The following is a 21,318-nucleotide window of genomic DNA, read 5'->3' on the forward strand; positions in this document are numbered from 1 at the left end:
CGCGATGCCATCGTCTTACGATCAAAGTAACTCGCATGGCATCCACAGATGATGCATATCATCCAGCATACAAGCCAGGCTAGCTCGGAGAACGGTAACAATGTGCTTCTGCCTCCGCGGGAATCTGATTAAGGAAATTTACGTTCATCGTAGTCATTTCGCCAGGAACTCGTGTGTCAAACGATTGTGTGTCGTGTGTGTCCCACTTTACTAACGCTCAGGAACGTTGCGTTGCATCAGCTTCGCCAAGAAATTCATTAAAATTTCCAACACACACAAGTCTCTAGGAACCACAATTTTAAATGAACGATAAACACGTAAAACACTTCCTATGTAAGAAATAAAAGCATCCTTATCCTATTACTCAACTTTCTGTTTACCTTGATCAGTACATACCTACTCTCCGCGCGTACTAACTCTGTACCGCACATTTCTACACAGCCCGAATATACCAGATGTCAGATTAGGCATTATACGTGAGAACGTGACACGAGCTGACGTTTCCCAAAGAAAAAGCCACGAACTAAATCCCAAGGAAATCGTTGCTCAATCTAATCTATTAGGCGTACGTGTCCCGGGCATTTCGAACGCTGGGATACCTAATCACCGGTATCAAACTCTTGCAACATTGTTCCTGGCCGTGGTGAATGCGAGCATTTGCACAAGCCGGTGATTAAAGGCTCGCCTTCTGACGCTCGCGCTGATTATAAGAAGTTCCCGCGTAGCGCTATTACGACCGGCTCTTTTTTTTTCTTCATCCCCGAAGAACGAAAGAGATTCTTAATCTTCGAATTTCCTGGCCGTACCGCTGTAGGCGCGCAATTAAGGGAACACAGGCCAGTACACGCGGTTTCGATGTATCATTTTCGAAGAAAGTACGATTACGGGCTCGGGGAGTCGCTTCATGAATTTATGTAAAACGCGGTTCGTTATACCCGCCGGAATACACGGGCTTATCGCGGCGTGATAATAGAGTCGTAAATGAGGCGGCGAGATCACTTAAGACGCTTGTGTTACGCGCGATGCATAACGAGAAGAAAGTGTGCGAAGTTCCTTACGCCGGTGATATCGATCTGCTGTGCACGAGTGTGGGAATATTCAATTAGGCGTGTTTATTGATGGAGGATTTAACGAGGGAAGCGAAAAGAATGCAAAAAACTGCTGTGCATACAAAGCACTTCCCTCGGAAACATGGAGCATTGGATATTTTAGAAATTCCTAGGACCTGTGCTCTAAATTTACACTCCTCGCATTGAACACGCGATCTTGGAATATTGGACTTTGGATACTTCAGGTTTCCAGCTCCTGGGTTTCAATTACTACTTCTGGTTCTTCCGAGGAATATTCCCAACTGGAAAATTCTGATTTTAATGAAACTTTTTGGGACTTGTTATATTTTTGTAATTCCATAAATATTAAGGAAACTGAACATTTTTATAAGTACAAATATTTATTTACTATTTTAATTATATATTTTTGTGAAAATTCGAAAACCGGTTTAACCGGTTTTTGGGGAATAGTGGAATTGGAAAACCGGTTCAACCGGTTTTTGGGGAATAGTGGAATTCGAAAACCGGTTCAACCGGTTTCTGGGGAATAGTGGAATTCTAAAACCGGTTCAACCGGTTTTAGGGGAATAGTGGAATTCGAAAACCGGTTTTTTTAAAAGTCGGTTTTTGTATAAACCCTACGGCCACGTTGAGGCAAAGTGCGGTAGGCTTAGGTATCTCGAAAAACAGCAAAATCTTGAAAAGTAATAAGAGAAACACGTTCTTGCTTGAGTAACCTAACCGAAACCAGTAGCCTAAAACAAATAAAATCGACAGTGCTGTATTTCATTACCGACAACGGCGACAACCCTGAAATACCGAAAGTGCGGCGTCTTTCCCATAACTACCCTAATACGTATCCTTACTTTCAACAAACATTTCGGTTAAAAGAATCGAACCTAATATTCCAAAAACATCCAAGATCCCCTGTCCCAAATCCCTCCCTCCAACCCAGCGAATAAATCCCCAAAGCAGCACACGTGGAGCCCTCGAAAGCCCCAAGCCCCAGCATCCTAAGTTGCCTGTTTGAACGCGGAGCTTCGCACGGCCAGCCCGCTCGGTTTTAATCTGAAATTGCTCGAGCACCGGAGGCAACGGTGGCGCAAAAACGACGCTAAGAAAAGGAGCAATTTCGCGAAACGTCGCAGCGGAGGGGGAGGGCACCGTGGGCAAAAGGGACGACGACGTCCTCGACCCCATTATACGCCTCGTTCAGTAATTGACGCCTAGGCGTTATAAATACCGCGAGGATCGCGACGCATCGGGGGATCGCCGTTTTCCAGCACGTTCCCCGCGACGATTAACAATTATAATTATCCCCGCGACGATTATACGGGAGGGAGGAGCGTTCCACGATTCCACGACTCGCATATCCTCGCGCGAGTGGCGTTCGCGCTGGCGCGGCGGTTGCAACCAATTTGCGTACTTCTATAAATGCAGGTACCGGTGTGCCTCGGCTCGAGTAGCCAGTAAATGTTCCTAGGCGTCCAGCACCGTGTGCATCCCGCGCTATACATAATGCATGAAGCCGGGATACTGCCTCTTCCTCGTTCCCCGTCGATCTCGCGGCAGCCCCTCTTTTTCCTCGCGCCAACATCCGATTCGCTAATTAAGAAGCCGCTGGATTTATCTAGCAACGATTAAATGCTACAACGACGCGCCCGTGGGGCGTCGAATTGTCTTCGTGCGCGCCCGCTCGCCGTCTATTGTGCCTGCTTCGCCTCGTTTAGCCGCGAAAATAGCGGAAGGCGCTCGTGAAAGGGCCAGGGTGCACGGAGCGCGTAATTAACCCGCGAGGGTATAATCTTTGAGGTAATAACGCGGAAAGTGCTGGGTGAAATTCTTCTCGAATTCATCGTGCTTAATGACTCGATCGCGGTCTAGTTGTACCGCGTAAGACTGTAGGAGTGTTCATACTGTGCAAACTAAGTGGATTTGCAGTGGTTGGATAGTGTTCTTCTTATGCAGGGTGATTTATAGTCGGATCTGCTTCATAGGGTTTCAGAATACAGCAGATATAATCTGACTTTTAATGGGGTAGGTACAGGAATAGAGTGAAATCTCGAGACATCGATTTTTGTATTATTATTAATCCTGAATGTGTTGTCTTTTGTGAATATTTACAACACAGCTTCGTGAGGAAATTTGAATGATTACGGAAATTATAGCGCTGAACGTAATAGGCGTAGGGGACTTAACGTTGAAGGCGTTTATCTCGAGACTACCTTTTTAAACACCATGTAGGTACATCATTACTCTTGAACGAATGAATATTTTCACTTGAAATTTTAACTGGGCATGCAGAATTCGTTTCTCTACAGTGTGGAACTTCTACATCAACATTGGATGTTTGTAAAACATTTTATAACTGATTAAAGGCGATTTTTTACCGCAAAAATGTGGGGGGAAATTGAGTCGTGGTAGCACACAAACAATGATGGTGCGCTACAAAAATCTGGTGACTTCTTAATTTTTTTTATGAAAGTCTCGAATTTTTACGGACCATATCAGAGGTTTGGCCGGAAATGGCACATGTTTTACACATCCTGTAATTTTTTCCAAGTCGATCTGAACCTCCATTCGTTCAGAATCAGGAAAAAATTAAGAGAACAAAAATATTCGAGAAAAACGCGTTTAAAGTTTCTGGGCAAATGTGAAGGTTACCGCTTGACGTTTTTAGCTGCCAAATCTACAATTTTGCGAATTTTACTATAAACCAAGCGGCATTTTATTCAGAAAATATAGTACTTTCGGGAAATGCAATAAAAAGGTCGATTTTTCGACTGCCTAGTCCCCTTAACACGTCAGAGCAGCGCACTACGCGGGGCCATTTTTAGCGTTAAATAAATTCAATAATTTTCAATAATCATTCTGACAAATTTTTTAAATCGCTTGTAAAATCGTGCATAAGAAGCTGTGAAAAGTACCTACCAGCATGCTGGTATCGGGTGTTTGGTATCTAATCATTCCAGCCCAACAGAAACCGTCGATTTTAGTCGTTCAATAGTTCTGTGCCCCCTTAACGACAAGCGTAATCACCATGGAGCTTGAGGACTCCATTATACCATATCTGAGGTCCACCTGGTTAATCCAAGCCTGTCCCTCTTCAAGACCTTCTTTCCACACGTCCCCAATTTAATTACCAAGTTACCAAGCAACTTAACAAAGAATCCTACAAGCCCAGAGGTACGAAACTCGCCTCAGCACGTTCCAAGTGCCCGAACCCGTCCTGGCAATGATTAAGTACTGATAATGACGCGGCTATAGGTACCAGCCCGTGATACACAAGCGTAGAAAGCCTTCTGTCCCGCGCGAGAAAGATAAATTTCACGAGGAAGCTAATGACATTTCTTGCCCTGGACGTCATCGCACCAGGGCGTTTCCTCCGCGCGATGATTCGATGCGTTATAAGCCTTCAGCGCCGCGAAAAGAAACGCACTCTCTCTCTCTCGCTGATGCAGGTGCATAAATATGCATGCATCCGCCGGTGGCTCTTGTAGCACTGCCCCCTCTGGGTTTTGTTAATACGCGAACCACCTTAAAAACGCGGCCCTCCCCCGTGCCGTCGGGCGAAACACCGACACCCGTTACCGATATATCACCGGTTATGACGCGACACGCTGATAAATTATACCGCCACGATGCTCGTCGAAATGGAGTACAAACCTGCCGGCGATTTTTGCATTAGGAACGTGTACACTCGTGATTTACCGTTGCTCGAAATCACAGGTTCGTGGAACAGCGTTTCCTGAACCTGGGGCAGGCGGACATTTGCATAGTCGGCTTCGTAATTCATTACCTCTGCTACTGTAATTTCCTTTGTACCTGAAGCGGGGACTTTCGATCATCGAAAGGATACCAGTTCGAAGCTTTACAGGGGGCTCGAGGTTTTTCGTAATTAACATCGATTCTTAAATTTCGTTTGTGAAAATATTAGGTAGGGGAAAGTGGGGTAAAACGGAACACCAATGTTTCTGTTAGATAAGAGCTGCGAATGAGTTGGTATCGCGTGACACGGAACCAAAGGGTCCTCATAGCATTTTGTGATAGACCATAGACCCCTGCTCACGTTATTTTTCCATTAAGAGGGTTGGAAAAATTTCCGGTATCGACGTTTCAATATTGCGTTGGACTTTCGACCACTTTTCGGTACTTGGATTTGGAAAATTAATAACGGCAAGTACATCGTTGGATTCTATAGTCCTTACGCTACATTTTGACGTATATAAAAAGTTCTTTACCTCGCGCTGAAGTGTAAATATTAAATGTTTACTAAATGACTGCATGTAAAGGGTGGGCCCACGAGGCCTGCACCAGTGCTGAAAAGGAAGATGATACATTTGTATGTGATTTTTGTTCATAAAATAATAAACAAACCGTATTAACGTATTAACGACTTCTTTTACGATATTATATTTATATTTGATTATTTTCCGTAATTTTCATGTTATCTAATAAAATATTTTCTCTTATATGTATAATATATATTTGTGTTATATTTTATTTGCAATAGTTATACCTAAAACATATATTTATAGATTTTAACATAAATGAATACATTTTAAATCATAAAAATAGAGATTTTGTACGTTTACACGGTCTTCGAGTGGGTGTTCCGTCTTACCCCACCATTTCAGCGAGGCGAAGATTTCAATACCACCGGTAAATTTCATTTTCCGTCGTTCCCAAAGATTTCTCTTAACAATGACTTTGATTTTCTTATAGTCCAAGGTCCACTGAAGACTCCTGTTGAAGTCTCGTGTCTTTTTCTCCTCCCGATTTTAAGTTATCACCCTCCAAAGTTAAGCGTTCCGTTTTACCCCACCTTCCCCTACTCGGGAAAGAGAAATCTGGGAGCGCTGAAGATCTCCACTTCCATCTCTACTCTCAGCACTTCGTCTATCATAATCAAGATGTCAGAAAGCGCAAAGCTACAGGCACTTCGCCTCTCAAGCAAGAAACCAGGCTAGAATTCTGTAAAAGTGGAGGTGCTGCATAATTTACGATCCACGATGCGAGCTTGAGCTACGGTCTAACTAGAGGAACTGCTCTACACACCTTTCCAACTCTTTTCCCTCCAAACCCGATACTTTCATCCCATTCTACCGACCTAGCAGTCCCACGTTCTCCCTCAACGTTATCCTTCGAAATCGCGGGTAAAAAGGAGCTCGGAGTCGTGTCCGCGTTATCGACTCGTCAGCCCTCGAAGGGCCAGCGGCGATATGTAAATAGATTGGTGGTTTCCGCGGTGGAACGTGGACCGGGCGAGGGTGCATCGGTGCCTGGGTTCTGTCCAGGGTCGAGAGGGCTATCGCGGCGAATCCGTGCACCGCGGTCCAAGAATTTCCAGAGAAGCTTCGTATGCATATGCATGGCACCGCTGCGTATACGGGCAACGCCGGTAGACGTCGGATAGGAAATAACTGCCAATTAGCGCGAGCCCCCAACGGAGGAAACCCGAGTGCAGCCGCCTCCGCTCGCCGCTGACTCACTTTTCATTGTACCCTCTTTAACGACCACGCTCTTTGCCGCGGAGTGGGGGCGTAATTCCTGACACCGCCGAAAACTCAGCGATTCTTCGTGTAAATGTACGGCGAAAGCGCGGAGTGAACTTTCCGCGTGGGAGGTCCCCTTTTACCAGGAAATCAATGTTCAGTTTGCGTACAGGTGTGATTCAGCACGCGGTGGACAGGGCTGTGTAATACTCGACGATTCTACTAGAATACTGGCGTTGGTCAATGAAACTAACAATAAAGCCGGGAATCCACCTGGAAGCTAAGCTAAGGGCCGTCCTTAAATTACGTAACGGTAATTTTGGCGACTTACTCCGTCTCGTTCTTGTAAGTGTCGATCAGCTTAAAGGATCATTCTACTTTGAACCGCCGAGAAATTAAACTACTTTTAAAGATGCTTTTCTCAGTAAATGCAACATGTAATGAAATATATTTTTTTTGTATTTATTAAGCTACTCTTATTGTATACAAAAAAAATTAAATAATTTTTGTAATTGGTTTTGTTTTTTTTTACAGTGTCAATATGGCACATAAAAAAGAGGTACGTTCATGGCGTAGGTGATTTCCCGGCTCAGCCTTATTCGAAACAAAAAATTCGAAAAGATTCTTTATCTGTATGAGTGTCGCTATAGCCCCTAGCGCAATTAACAATTTTTCATTGTTGTGTACCAGGAAATTAGACTCTCGTTCAAGACTTAAACACTAAGTTTATTCAAAAGCAAATATTCCAAATTCCGATACATGGAGGTTTACAGTGAATACAAACATACGAGCTCTAACTGCTTGAACGCTCTGTGACTGACTGTCGCAGAAATTCAACTGCCACCAGGGTGCTTCAGGCAGGCAGCCCTTGCGGAAAAACCGAAACAACGCTTCGCGCCCCCATCGGTTCGCCTTGGGTGAGTGCACCAAAGGTCGAAGTTAGTCCCACGTTTTCTAATAGCTATCTCAAGAAACACAGGGTGAAATATTGGAAAGCGTGCTTGTTGATGAAAGCGAGACGGATCTCCAACAATATTTATTAATGACTGGGTAATTTCCCCCCCACGGGTTAATTTTTTCTTTTAAATATCGTGTTGTCATCCAAACCACGCACGCCTGCAAAGTTCCAAGACAATTGGACAGTTGGAAGCGGGTTAAATTTGAGCTGCCAGATTTCAAGCATACATACAAACATACAAACAAACAGAGGATCGAAACTGAATAAAATCGTTTAAAAACACGAGCATCTAAACCGCCCGAGCATTCCTTAATCCACTTACACTTATTTGTAACAATTTGCGCGGAGTTTCGTTCGATGTTCGTTCGACCACGGTGTCCCCCTCGGTGAGAAGCAGCGCAGCTGTTCCGCCGAACGGCGGCTGGAAAAAGCGTCCAGGGAAAGCCCCGTCGCATCGATTTCACCGTGGACACGCGCGGCTGCCTCGCGGGGAGCGCGCCAGATGCGTAGAGAATTCGTGCGATCGAGGGTGATACCGCGGTACAACGAACCGCGCGAGCGAGCGGGGCCCGCCCGTTCGTGATCCACGGTGATAAAATTCACCCAGGGCATATGGCGAGCCTCGCGGGTTGCGTGCTCGCCGCGCATTTCTCTCGTATCGGTACATTATTACCCACCGACGTGCCCCTCCGCGGTCGCTGTTTATTTTTAATCATTAAACAGTGTGTAATTTGTGTCGCGGTTAATCGACAGGGTGCTCGAGTTCCGCGGCCGCGATAATTAAATCCAGTCGGCGTAATTGACCTTGCGGGAAAATACAAAAAAAAACCTCCGCGGCGCGGCACACGCTCCGCGGCGCTTTGTGTCTCGAGGGTGCACGGGGTCACGAGGCAATTTCGACCGTGCCGGAAGCAGCTGAAATAATTACACCGGCTCGATGCTGTTAATAAAAAGCATCGGTGCCTGATCGTTTCTGTACGCGTTTCTGTTAGACAGTCGGAGGAGACTGCGACTTCCCAAGTGAAAGTCGTCATTTCGTCGCGCGTATCCCCGTGGAATCGCGCAGAAATCCAGTTGTTGCGGTAACGCGGACGAAGAATGAACGGAGGTGAACGGGGGAAACGAGAGGGCGATGCATGCGGCCGTAGCTTTTCGCCGGATAAATTATTTATGAACGTCATTCGCGGTCTAAGCGTCTGAAATACACCTCGCAGGTGTCCGTTTATGCGTCAAGTACCTACTTCTGTTTCTGGAGTAGTAGGTGATCGTTGAACCTCCTTTCATATTTATGAACATTTCCGCGCGGGGTATACCTACGCGAGCCTGTCTGCGTTTGTTGATACAGCGGGGTGTGGAAGCATGAATTTCTGGCAAGGTCTGTCATCGAAGACTTCGGACGGTGCAATATTGCGGAATGTTTTCTCGCGAAGATATCGGCGTCGTTTTTCTGATCGTCAAGAGTGAACGGTGACTGACAGGTAGGGAATTCAATCCCGGGATCCCGGCTGTTTTTTGGGTTCTAAAACTACCGGGATTTGATATATCAAGTTATAATTGAGACGTTTATTTTGAAAGTGACCTAAGTTCATTTATATTTAAAAATTTGGTATATATACATTTTTAATACTAACTTCAAGTTGTACACGTTTCTGCAGTGAACAATAAATAATTGGCAAATGGACTTAGGCCACTTTCAAAATAAATGGCTCAATTTATCCCGAGAATTTCGAGAATTTTAAAAAGGTAAATTAGTTTATGAAAAATATAAAAACGGAATAAAAACAAAACGGCCGAGATCCTGGGATTGAATTCCCTACTGACAGGGCTCGATCGCAAGCAGGGCAGCTCTGCCCTACTTAAATAGTAAAACTGTTCTATCTAACATTTTTTCATTTTTTCAGATATGTTGAAAGATTTGAAGCTCCACGCGTCTTTTACCTTTTAAGTATAGTTAGAAAACTCTATGTGTTTCGTAAAGATTTATAAACAGTCTAATGTATTTAACCTAACTTCTTCCCGAATGGTTAAAATATCCTATCTAAAACAATTAATTAATTGGTACGTTAATAATACATTACCTACCGGTACACCTATTACAAAAAATTATATTAGGCTGTTACGAAATAACGACAACCTGTTTTAATTTGAGTGAAGGAAAATAAGGACGGTACAAAGTAAATAATAAAACTTCAGTTCTCTCGATTGTTTCAAAATGTTAAATAGGATATTTTAACTAAAGAGGGCAGAGCTGCCCAGAGCGGCAAATTAGGTGGAAAGAGAAAATTAGAATCAATAAAACTATGTACAGTGTTCTTTTACTAATTTTTCTAAATATTTTATAACACACGTGTTTCTTTCGAGAGTTAAAAAGTAGGTAGGGACCTACCTCCTACCTATATATATGATTCTACGTTGTTACTTCTTTTTTAATGAATATTAAATTTTCTTATATAACAAAAGGCCTTTTGAAAAAGTTTCACGTACTGTAAAAAATTGTATTTTAAAACAACTATATGTAATTAAATACAGAGATATTAAATATCAGATGTATCAGAACATTAAAAAGTGTTTAGAAATACCTACTCGTGAAATATAACAGTCATCAAGGACTGAAATACAAATCCACCCTCAACCCTAGTCCCCATAACTTCCGGTCCACGTGTCCATTCCCACGTTTCAACGCCACCTAGGTATAGCGTTGAATTAAATTCCACGCTCAAACTCTCACGATCGACAGAATTTACCAAAACAATTCTACCACCCTCCACACTTATGAATCCTGCAAAGTAGATCCTAAGACACCTACCCGACTGCCGTCAACCTCCCCAACGACCGATCAAAAGAAACCAAGCTCTATCTTCTGCTGCTATCTGCGCTCCCTTGCGTGCGAACGTCGGTTCCTAGAGAAAGCCGAGGTGTTCCCATCAAAAGGTGGCCGGAGCGCGATCGCTTTCATCGGCCACGGGCCGTGAAAGTGGCGGCTTAAGGTCGCGTGTCCGCGGCGCGCACGCGAAAACGAAAATTCCCAGACGAGGCCCGCGGCGCGTCGGGGGACGCGACTCGCTGGAATAGCTTGTTGTCACGGTGGGAAAATTAACGCCAGTCCGAACGATAAATATCCGTTCGTACGCGGCGAAACAATTCCCCGTGAAATACGAGCCGCGATATTCGTAATTTCGCGACGGCAATTTACTGATAGCCGTGTTCCCAGAAAGTCACTCGCGGACAGGCGAAATATTGCGCTACGCCTCTGCGCCTGCCCGCCGCGATATAAATGCCGGCCAAGGATAGGCGTAACTCTTGATCGCGGCGCGCACAGGCGGGTAGGTCGGGTCGGTGGAAATTGCCTCCGACACGAGGGTAGTCATCAGCGTGCTCGCTTTCTCGCGTGCATCCGCGCCGCGCGAGGAAAACCCTCGAAAGACGCGCGACGCTCCCACAGTGTGCGCCGGGATTGCACGCCTCGGCTGTATTAATGTCTCAATTCATGGAAACATTATATGCGCATTACTGGAAGGATCACAGTCGGTCGTTCGAGGCTTCTATTATCCTTCGAACGCCGCGGCGTCGTGCCATTATTCGTCCCCGTTTGCAGGTTTGTCTTTTAAACGTGTGTGCTTTTTCCAGCAGGGGGTATCATCAGCTTTGTCTTCGCGGAATTATGTGTTTAGGGATAAGAGGCTTCTTTAGAGTAGTTAGTAGAAGTTGACATTATTGAGGAGGATTGTACTGATGGCACAGAGCGAGTCGTCAATTTCATGTAGGGTAGACCGGGTCGAATCGGATCACAGGGCCAATCGGATTAAAATAAGAATTTAGTCCGTATTTCTTACATCGCGATAGAAATTAGCATTCCGATCGTTAGTAGTACCTCGTCTCTATTCCCTGCACCTACCGCAAAAGTCCGTTAATTGTTTTAAGTCATTGTTTGGAGCTGGCAAACGTTTTCAGTGACATGGACGCGTGCGAACGTTATACTTTTGGTCCGAATATAATCTACGTAATCTGCAATTTCGTATTTAAAATAAAAAGTAAGCTTGAAAATTCCAATGTGTTTATTGTTATTAGTTTGCACGATGTCCAAGTTTAGTATTTGATGTATTTTAGACTATTATGTCATAATATGTTTATGTAATCTACACCCTTTGAAATACTTATATGAGCCATTTATTTTGAAAGTGGCCTAAGTCTATTTGTCAATTATTTATTGTTCACTGCAGAAACGTGTACAACTTGAAGTTAGTATTAAAAATTTATATATACCAAATTTTTAAATATAAATGGACTTAAGTCACTTTCAAAATAAACGGCTCATATATGGGGCTAATCGGATCACGTTATTTGGGGTGAATCGGATCACTCTTTATTTTCATTTGAGTATTTTTATGATTATAAATATGATAATTGTTTATATACAGATGATTAGTACGTACATAAAAAAGAGCAATCAGGGATCATGGTGTCCAAAAAAAATAAAGGAATCTGTGATAAAAATTAAATTTAGAGAAATGACGGAAAAAATAATTAAATAGTCTTAAGAAGATGGCATTGTATTTATTCTGGTGAAAAATTAATTCGTCCACTTTCAGAAGATTATTTGAGAAGAGTGATGCCACGAGAATTGTGCTGATAGAGGCGGCAAGAAACGGCAATATTCTTCCGATCTGTGTGCTGAGAAGAGTCACTTGACTTCACTGTCATTAAATTAGATTTGTTTCAGTTGATTCTAAAGATTTTGTTATGAAAATTTCATTTTTTTTCAGAAGTTTATGGGTTATCGCTCCAAGTTTCGGGGCCAATCGGATATTTCTCACTTTTTGTTTTTTTATTTGCAGAAAAAACATTTGTATGTTTAATTTTATTTTCTATTATTAATCTTAAAGCCAAAGGTGTACTGATCACGAATATATACTAAAAAAATTAGTTTTTCAATGTTTGACTAGTATTTTTTTACCGTCAAACACAAAGTGATCCGATTCGCCCCGGTCTACCCCACAGTTGTTGTGGAGTGAGTAATACTGTGACGATTGGTCCGAGGGTTTTATGGAATTGGTTGCTACCAGTTGGGGCCTGGAAACGAGCTAAGACTCAAGCACTACGATGTTTAACACGCAAAGTGACTGGAATTGCGGCAAATGGAATAATGGGACTAATTTTGCCCCACCAGTGAAGAGCAGAAATAAGTACGCGACTGCGAGTACGGCGCGATGGGTATAAAGTTCAGGATTAATAGAAGCGTTTTAGATACGCATGAAATTACACGAGCAACCGAAGAAGAAAATGCTCGCAAGTGTACTTACGTCTATTTTGCAAAAGGTCAACTCGCGCGCAAGATTCGCAAAGAGCATCGGTTTGCTTGGCGACGTGTTCCGAAGGCAGAAGGGGGATTCGTTTCACGTCAGCGGCGCGATGAATATCTCTAAAACGGTGTCATTACAGCGGAGGCCAACAATGTCATCGGAGTTTACCGAGTTCGAAGCGTTCAGCGCGTTCGACTGCAATTTCCATCCGGCGAGAGTGGAGTCCGCCGTGCTTGCAATTTCACGGCGTGTTAGGGGGTGATCGCGGGCCCAGGGGCATGGGCCTTGGCTGTGTGTGGAGCCCGTCGGTGTCGAGGAGGGCATGTACGAGAGAAATTTCAAGCGGGAAGCGGCTTTAACGTCCCGATGCCGGACGGGCAACGGCTATTAACCGATCGCGGTTTCCGCTAATCGAGTCGTTTCCCTCGGAACGTGGGAGGTTCGGTACACGTTGCGCAATTTATGGGGCCGAGATCCTCAACAGGTTGTTACGATATTGGTACACGATGATCGGCGGAGGCTCGGACTGCGACTGTTTGGTTATGCGCCTTTAACAATCGAGCTTTCAGACCAATGCTGGGGAGTAGGAACCCGCGTAATTATGGTAGAGAGACTTGTTTAAGAATGTTGCATTAAGTGTAAGAATAGGTGCTTCAAAGGTAAATGCTGAGGGTGATGTTAATCCTGAAGGCAAAATGGGAAAAATTGTCGTGACGTGGGATGTTAATATTTTTTTGCCGAATAAGGTAAATGTCCTAATACCTAGACACTAGTGTAAATAATACTAATTATTATATTTAATATTCGCTTTATCCATAAAAGAACTATTTTATTCAATTGTTCAGATATTTAATAAAATATATTCATGTACATATTTTTTTTAGTAAACTTGTAACACTTGTAATAAAAATAAATTTTCTTGAACCCTCCAGTTTACACCATTTTAGTATTGCTCTTATCTGATTTGCTAAACAGTCTCTACTTTTTCTTATATATTATTAATAATATTATTAATATTATTAATAATGTTTAGTATATTGGTACAACTAATACATATTTAGAAAAATGGTACCTCGTAGTATTCTTTTTTTATTGGAACATTAAAATTAAAGTTCTTATTAGTTTTTTATTCTCGTGTCTATCTACTGGTACAGTGAAACCTCGGAACGGCCCTAAACCTGACCATGTGTGCAAACTGCGAAATAAGTACGAGTTATTGTTGACACAATATTAAAATCGTTATTTAACACCTCAGCAATTATTACTTTGTATTCTTGTTATCTTGTTTCAATGATAATATTCAATTCAATATTCATGTGTAAAATTCGCGTGTCACACACGAATACACATAGCCTTCAAATTAGTCATTCAATAATAGATTGTTTTTACTCAAGTTTGTTTACTGATTGGGATAAATTATTTATACAGAAAAAATATGTATATATAAATCGTACCTTTTACAGTATGTGACAAAAAGATTAATAACAAATTAATTTGTTCCGAACAAAAGGTTAAGCATATAATAGTAGGGGCCTGAAAGATCAAGCTACAATATCCAATAGTCATTTGCGTTGAAATCAGTACCAAATATGAAATATAACGTAAAATGTCTTAAGTGGTACGATATAGGCAACCCTCCCCTATATGAGAAGCTACAAGAGAAAACACGTGACGCACAAATTGCCATAGTTTAGAATTTGCAGTTTCTATCTGACAATTAATGAAACCAAACATGGGGTGCTATTACTTGAAGCAATGGTAAAAGAACTAATTTGAGTTACAACTGGAACAATAAATACAGGACAGCATACACTATTTTCAGACACTATTTTTCCTTATCCTGTGCTGCAGACTTTCTTCCTTTTCTTCACTTTACCCCCTCAAATGTTGACGCACAATCAACAATCTCCTCTATATTTATAGCTCTATTACCAGCCACTGTACATTCATCCACTCCCAAGCTCCACTCCAATACCAGGAAATTCCTGACTCCTCCGTCCCCAAAACTCCCGATAAACACAAAACCCTTTCACACGCGCCGTACACCACCGCCAAAGCCGTGCCCCCGATTCCCCCTGAAAACCATCCGAACCACGCGGCTGAAGAAACAAACACGACTCCGGGAACCAGTCGAAAGCTACCTCAAAAGCCGGACTGAATTTTTCAGAAAGGAGCAGGGCTAATGGAGGCTGGGTCCGCGCGTTATCAGCGTCTAATACCCGAGGGAAGGATCGCGAGCGGCTGGACTCGGAGCGGCGTTGTTTCACGGGGGTAACGATCCCCGAGATCTCATTTACAGTACAAATTAGTCGCAGCCCGGTCCTCGGTCCTTAATGGCCAGCCGGCACGCAAACAGGCTTAGGTTCAACGAAGACCGCGGTCTATCCGTAACGGAGCTCCGGCGAGCTAGCAGCGATCCGCTCGCGACGACTGCGCGTCTTCACACCCGCGGAGCGTCCGCTGAATGCGAGTTAAACGAAGATTTATGCCCCCGCGCGTAAATATAAACAACAATATGCAATCCCCGGACTCATTGTCCAGCGCGTACAAGGCGCGAGAGCTGACCAATGCCAACTAATAAGCGCGCCTTGCGCGAACACGCCTCGCGTCCACGCACGGGCGTGAATCTGGACTGCTGCGACTCGCGCGCCTGCACTTTCTTGCTGGACTAATTGAGTGCGCGCTAGGAGAACGAGGATCTGTAATCCCTCTGTCCTAGACGGAGTTCTTTTCTACGGTTTTGGGGTGGATAGAGAAAGCTAGGGGTGAGCGCAGTAGCGCATTCAGGATTTAATCTTAGCGGAGCCGAGTTGAACGGCTAATAATATTTGCAATCCAAATTCAATAAGCTGAACAATCATTAGGTGATTGTAAAAATTGATTTAAAGAATAAAGCCCAGTTTTCTTTTCTTCCTACAAAGCTTTTGAATTAATTCAATCCTGGGTACATTAATCTCCCTTCTATCTTTTTCTTTGAGGGCTGCCAGAGCCCCATGGTGTTCAGAGGTGATTTGAGAACGAAGTACATAGTCTTGTAGACTAGAGTGGTGGTCGTCTCTCCCGGAGACCACCATGTTCACAAGGTTATCGTTTTCTATGAAACTTGAAGCTACAACAGAAGTCTACTTTCACTCCACCATCGGCATAAAATATAAATACTTTCACCTTCCTGTCTCAATCATTCTTCCCCTCCCCCGCTGTCCAACATCGTCTACTCGGAAATGAGCGAAATGATCTTCCCTAGCAACGCGCACACGCTCGCCGAGTCTCCGTCGGACGGACAAAGCCTCCATTGAATTCAATTTGAAAATAATTTCACGAGCCTGCCTCAACGACCCACGGGCCCATCCCCTTTCGCCGCGGAGGCGCACGAAAAAGAGGATAGCACACCTCGAGCCAGCGCGCCTCCCTTTCCTCTCGAATTTCTGCGAGAGCGCGTAATGCGCGCGCCTATTAAATGAACCGGTTTTAATGAATTTGCTCCTCGGCCGCGCGTACTCCGGCAACGTGCGCGCGTGTAGCTTCGGAGAGGAGAGCCGCTCCGAAGACTAATCGACCTGGGCGTAACGAGCTACCGAGCGACGATCCCTCTCCCTTGCCGGGAGGACTGACTTTCCACCCCGACGGGGGCGCTTCGTCTCCGCGAGCGTACGCGCTTTTTGCGCGCCGCGCTTCGGAAATTTGTCTGTCGCTGCCTTAATACGCCGGCTGTCACGCGCGTCCACCGCTCATCCATCCAGAAGTACTTCTGCCAGCTACCACCGAGCCCCTCCCGCCTCTTATGACTTTAATTCGCCGGTTCCCACGTGCGATTTCTCCCGCCCGATGAATCATCCCGCAACGTTTATCTCGCGGGCTCGTTTTCGTTTGCACCGATCTCCTCGGTTCGTTCCAGCCCCATACATCTTCGGTGATTCGCGCTTTCGTCGGCAGGCTCAGCTCGACTCGCGACGGGATAGAGGAAGGTGCGCTAACGTTCGTATTAAGTAGTAGGGCAGCTACTCTGTGGTGGTACAGTTGCGAAAACCGTGGCGAATTTATTGAAGAACTGCAAGAAATTTTACTTTATTTGGTGCTTAAAACCAGTGAGAAGCATTCGATCTCTACCAAATATGTATCGCATTTTCTGTGCCTAATACTTAGGAACGGCAGTGTGTGTCGATTGGTGTGGGCTTCTTAGTTTATATGCTTTTTTTTATTAGTGAGGTATAAATAGTGTGTATTCTTGACTTTCTATCGAGGAAACTGTTCAGTCGAACGGAGCATCACGGTTTCAGAAGATTATGGAGTAGATGAATTGTCTGTTAGGACTTATAGTAGTTATAAGATGTGTTTCTAACGTAAAGGCATGGTTTAGCTTGGTTATTAGGTTTAATCTGTGCGTAATAATGGGGTACAGTAGATGTACAGTACAAACTTCTCTGGAGACTGGAGTTCCACTGAGAAACTTCATTCGAGCACTTTCGACATCTTGGTTAATTTCGGTTTCTGTCTTCAGTGGAAGATCTGCTCGTCTGTTACTATTGTTAACGTTTCGCGGAAAGAACTGATTTTATCATTATCGATACGAAATTAAGGGGTTATACCTAGTCAGGCGGTCGAAAAGAGGCGAATATTTGTGAATTTTTTTTGAAGAAGCGGAAGCGTATATTTTTACAAAACTTTTTGCGTTTAAAAGAGCAAGATTTGAAGAACATTTGGTAATTTTTTCGTGGAAAAATATTTACGTTTATAATAAAATAACAAGCGACATTTTCGCGTGATTTTTGCAGGAAAAAATCAGGATTTCAACTTTAAATAGCCGCCATTTTGTTTTAACTTAATATTTCGGAAAATTCTCTCCGCCAACCTGAGGATACATTAATATACTAACGAAATCTTTTTTGTTTTTTGATTTTAGATAATCTGGTTCCGAATGGCAATGCTCACCGCAAAACCAAATTTTTAAAAATGCTTCTTGGATGTCGCTTGTTATTTTATTATAAACTTAAATATTTTTCTACGAAAAAATTACCAAATGTTCTTTAAATATTGCTCTTTTAAACGCAAAAAGTTCTGTAAAAATATACGCTTCGGCTTCTCCAAAAAAAAAAATCACAAATATTCGCCTCTTTTCGGCCCCCTGACTAGGTATAACCCCTTAAATACTTGGATATAATCAACACTGTTTCTAAGCAGAAGCGTATCTATGAGCCTATACTACCTCAGCGAATATTCCTTGATAAAACTATCGAGATTTATTTACCTGCAATAATGCCAGTTAGTGCAACAGAGGGCATTGCAACTCGCAAATTTCGAATCAAAAGTGTATTCAGGAACCAAGAGAGCGGTATAAAGAATATAAAGACTGTCCTGTATGAAATTCCATATGCCCAGTCATCGCCTGGCATTTTTTCCCGAAGGGATAACGTGTCATTTCTAGGGTTACGAAATTCTCGTAATTTTTGGCGGGTAATGCCAAACATTCATTTTCACAAGAAGATTTTTTCATCCTCTGCTGTAATCGGCAGTTCCCAACACAGACTACCCCGCAGCTGACACTTTGGAGCATCCACGCGTACCCTGAATACAATTTTTAAGAACTACCCTACTGGAATTCCTTTAACTACAATAGTTCAGCAATAAGTAGTTGCTGCTAATCACCTGTTAGCAATTAATTTCCCAACTAATACCCAAAACGTACTTAGTGCTGCGATTATCGTGCGAGTTTAATCCCTAAGAATGCCATTTGCCGCTTATAAACTGTACTCGCAGCAGTTAGGAGAGCTTTAAGCCGAACAGCCGGTCTGTAACAATGTTTGTTTTCGAATAATTGCACGTTCATTCATATCAAGCCATATATCGCCCTGCCTACACCACGCATTCGTCTTGTAATTACGAACTATGACGCAGCGGTGCTTCGCGATCGTTCATCATTTTCGCGGAACCAGTGATTACGACATTCACCTCTGGATAAAACGAAGCCCGCGAAGTGGCATTCAGCCGTGCTCGGTCCCACCGATTCACGAGCATTTCGCAACTTGCCCACCCCAATTCTCCCGCCGGAAAATGTTGAAAAGCCTGAAGGAAGATCTACTGTACTCACGATGTCCTCCATGCTGTGATTTCCGGCGTGCATTAATCCCTGATTCGTACAGCTTCCCACGGGCGTCGTGCGAAGCGCAGCATACAAGCACACGCGCGCGCGTTTACTATCGCTGAGGATCGCACTTCTCGGCAGACGCGTTTCCCCGGTCGTTCCGCGGGCAATCACGCGTTCCTGCGCTCACCCGGCGTCCACCTATTCGCTGTCATTCCCCTTATCATCGCTCGACGGGCGATCACTTTCGAACTTGTCACACGTTCCCTACCCGCCTCTCGTCCTTGCCAGCGGGAGAAGCGCGACTCTTATCACCGGAGATATCGCGATTACTCCGGGCGCACTGGTACGGCCGATCGCACATTCGACGAACCACAAGATTCTGTCAGGAAATCGGCTATCGATGGCACAGGCGCGCTTGTCCCTCTCTGCTGGCAAGAGGAAAGAGAGAGAGAGAGAGAGAGAGATAGAGGGAGAAAGAGAGAGTCCGCTAGGGAACACTTCGAAAGGCCGCGCAAAAACACGCACACGCGGGGGTCGCGATCTCACCGGAAGATCGCCGCGAGGATCGTCGTCACCGGTACACGGTGACGACAACGACAGTCAGGGTGGTCCACGGGCCGCGACATCCTCGTACCGCTCGTCGAAGTCTCCACGCTGTTGGCTCTTTTAGCGACTTTCCATCGTCGTCCTCGTCCCTCTCTATCCTCCGATCGAAATCGCCGATGGGTCCGCCCGTGCGGCTACACGGGACTCCCTCCGATCTTCTTTCGACACTTCGAGCCGAACACTGGATGATCCGAAGGTACTCCGGAGTTCTTCAGGGTTAGTGTCACACTCGACGGTCCCGATCGCGTGGATCGAACGGGTCAGCTGGTTTTTATCGCGTCCCTCGCGGAGAGTCGCGTCTGGTGGCAGCGGACCACACACACAGCCGTTGAATAGTTCGTAGAAGGACCAGTAAAGGACGCGAGCAAAGGATGAGCGAGCGGAAAGGACGCGGCGAGAGCCAACCGTTCACCGGCTCGGGCTGAATCTCACTGACTCGCTTGTGGCTCGCGCTACCCGCGACGTGTTGCGCCCGATGGCGAGGCAGAGAGCGCACGGGGATAGAGCAGAGGGAGAGAGCGAGACGCCAGAGAGTAGTGGGGGTTGAGGCCCTTCCATTGAACCCCTCCACCAGAGGCCTACCGGGTGCCCAGGGCCTCGACCATTATCTCTGTTAGGCAGCGGCTGCCCCGCGACTCCGTTCCCGACCCAGGGGTGGAGGTTCCGAGGGCTTTATTATATTTACGAGGCGTTATCGAGGCAATCCAACAATATTGATTCCGCGCCGCCGAGAGATCGGCCATCTTAAAGAACGCCCAGTACGTGCAGCCCCCTCGGCCTCCCCTTCTGCTCGGATTTGCGGAGCTTACGCTACCCTCGCTACCGGAGGGCTCGCGGCGCCCTTATGACTCTCGCTTCGTGTCTCAAACCTTGCTTCTTGCTGGGGAAGATTCGAGTCGAATGTCGGCGTGATCGAATCAAAGGCTCGGTTTAATCTGGTCACTTCGAAGTGTGATGCGATACGGGGCAGAGATTGGAGATGTACCGTGGCGGACGAAAGAAAGTTTAAAAGGAAAATTATACCAGAAAGGCCGTGATTTGTACGAAACGAAACTTTATTTTAAAACGCTAATGATTTCTTTGTGAATGTATATTTATCTTATAAAGTAATGAAAATGAAAAAAAATACAGGAAGGAATAGAAAGTTAGTAGTTTAGTTGATAAAACGAGACAACTGAAAAAAGTCGATGGACAAAAGTAAGTTTAATCCCACATTTTGATGATCACCATCTTTATATTTGACTGCTTTATTAATTTTAATATTTTGTAGGCCCTCCGTTGCTGTCTATTACAGCCTGCAGTCTTTTTGGCATACTTTCAACTAAGTTTTCTAATATATTTATTGGAAAATTATACCACTTTTGTTGTAGAGCTTCCGAAAATGATTCTTTATTGGTACACGCACTTAAGGGAATATGCTCATCCAATAGTGTCCAAAGATTCTAAATTGGGTTGAGGTCTGGCGTTTGTGGTGGCCACTCGAGTTTTTTAATGTTATTTTCGGCAAAAACTTGGATGCCACTTTTGAAGTGTGCTTGGTGCATTTTTTCTGATGACTGCGATAAATTATTGCTTAAAATATTCACATAACTAATACCAGTCATTTTTCCTTCAATTCTGACTAATTTTCCAGTTCCCGTTTTCGAAAAGCAGCCCCAAAGCATTATCGAGCCACCGCCGTATTTAATGGTTGATTGGATATTTCGCTTCTTAAGGCGGTCTGATGACTTACACCGTACCCTTTTTCTTTTTTGTGTGTTCATTAATTCAAATTTTGATTCGTCAGACCATATAATACTTTTCCAAAATGATAAGGGCTTGTTAATGT

At 44.3% G+C, this 21,318-nt stretch overlaps 1 protein-coding gene across 3 annotated transcripts in view; it reads right to left on the reverse strand.

Annotated features, from left to right (window-relative positions):
- Nucleotides 1-21,318, reverse strand: part of LOC143374323 (uncharacterized) — a 339,083-nt gene that overhangs the window by 102,628 nt on the left and 215,137 nt on the right. The window contains exon 1 of one of the 3 annotated variants that reach the window (XM_076822374.1): nucleotides 18,888-19,675. The exons of the other annotated variants lie outside the window; for them this stretch is intronic. Coding sequence (XP_076678489.1) covers nucleotides 18,888-18,920 — 33 coding nt within the window. The 5' untranslated portion in view covers nucleotides 18,921-19,675. Of the gene's footprint in view, nucleotides 1-18,887; nucleotides 19,676-21,318 lie in introns of those variants that run through there. 3 annotated transcript variants of the gene reach the window in all.

The sequence above is a fragment of the Andrena cerasifolii genome, chromosome 1 (genome assembly GCF_050908995.1).
Source record: "Andrena cerasifolii isolate SP2316 chromosome 1, iyAndCera1_principal, whole genome shotgun sequence".
Classification (NCBI taxonomy): Eukaryota; Metazoa; Arthropoda; class Insecta; order Hymenoptera; family Andrenidae; genus Andrena; species Andrena cerasifolii.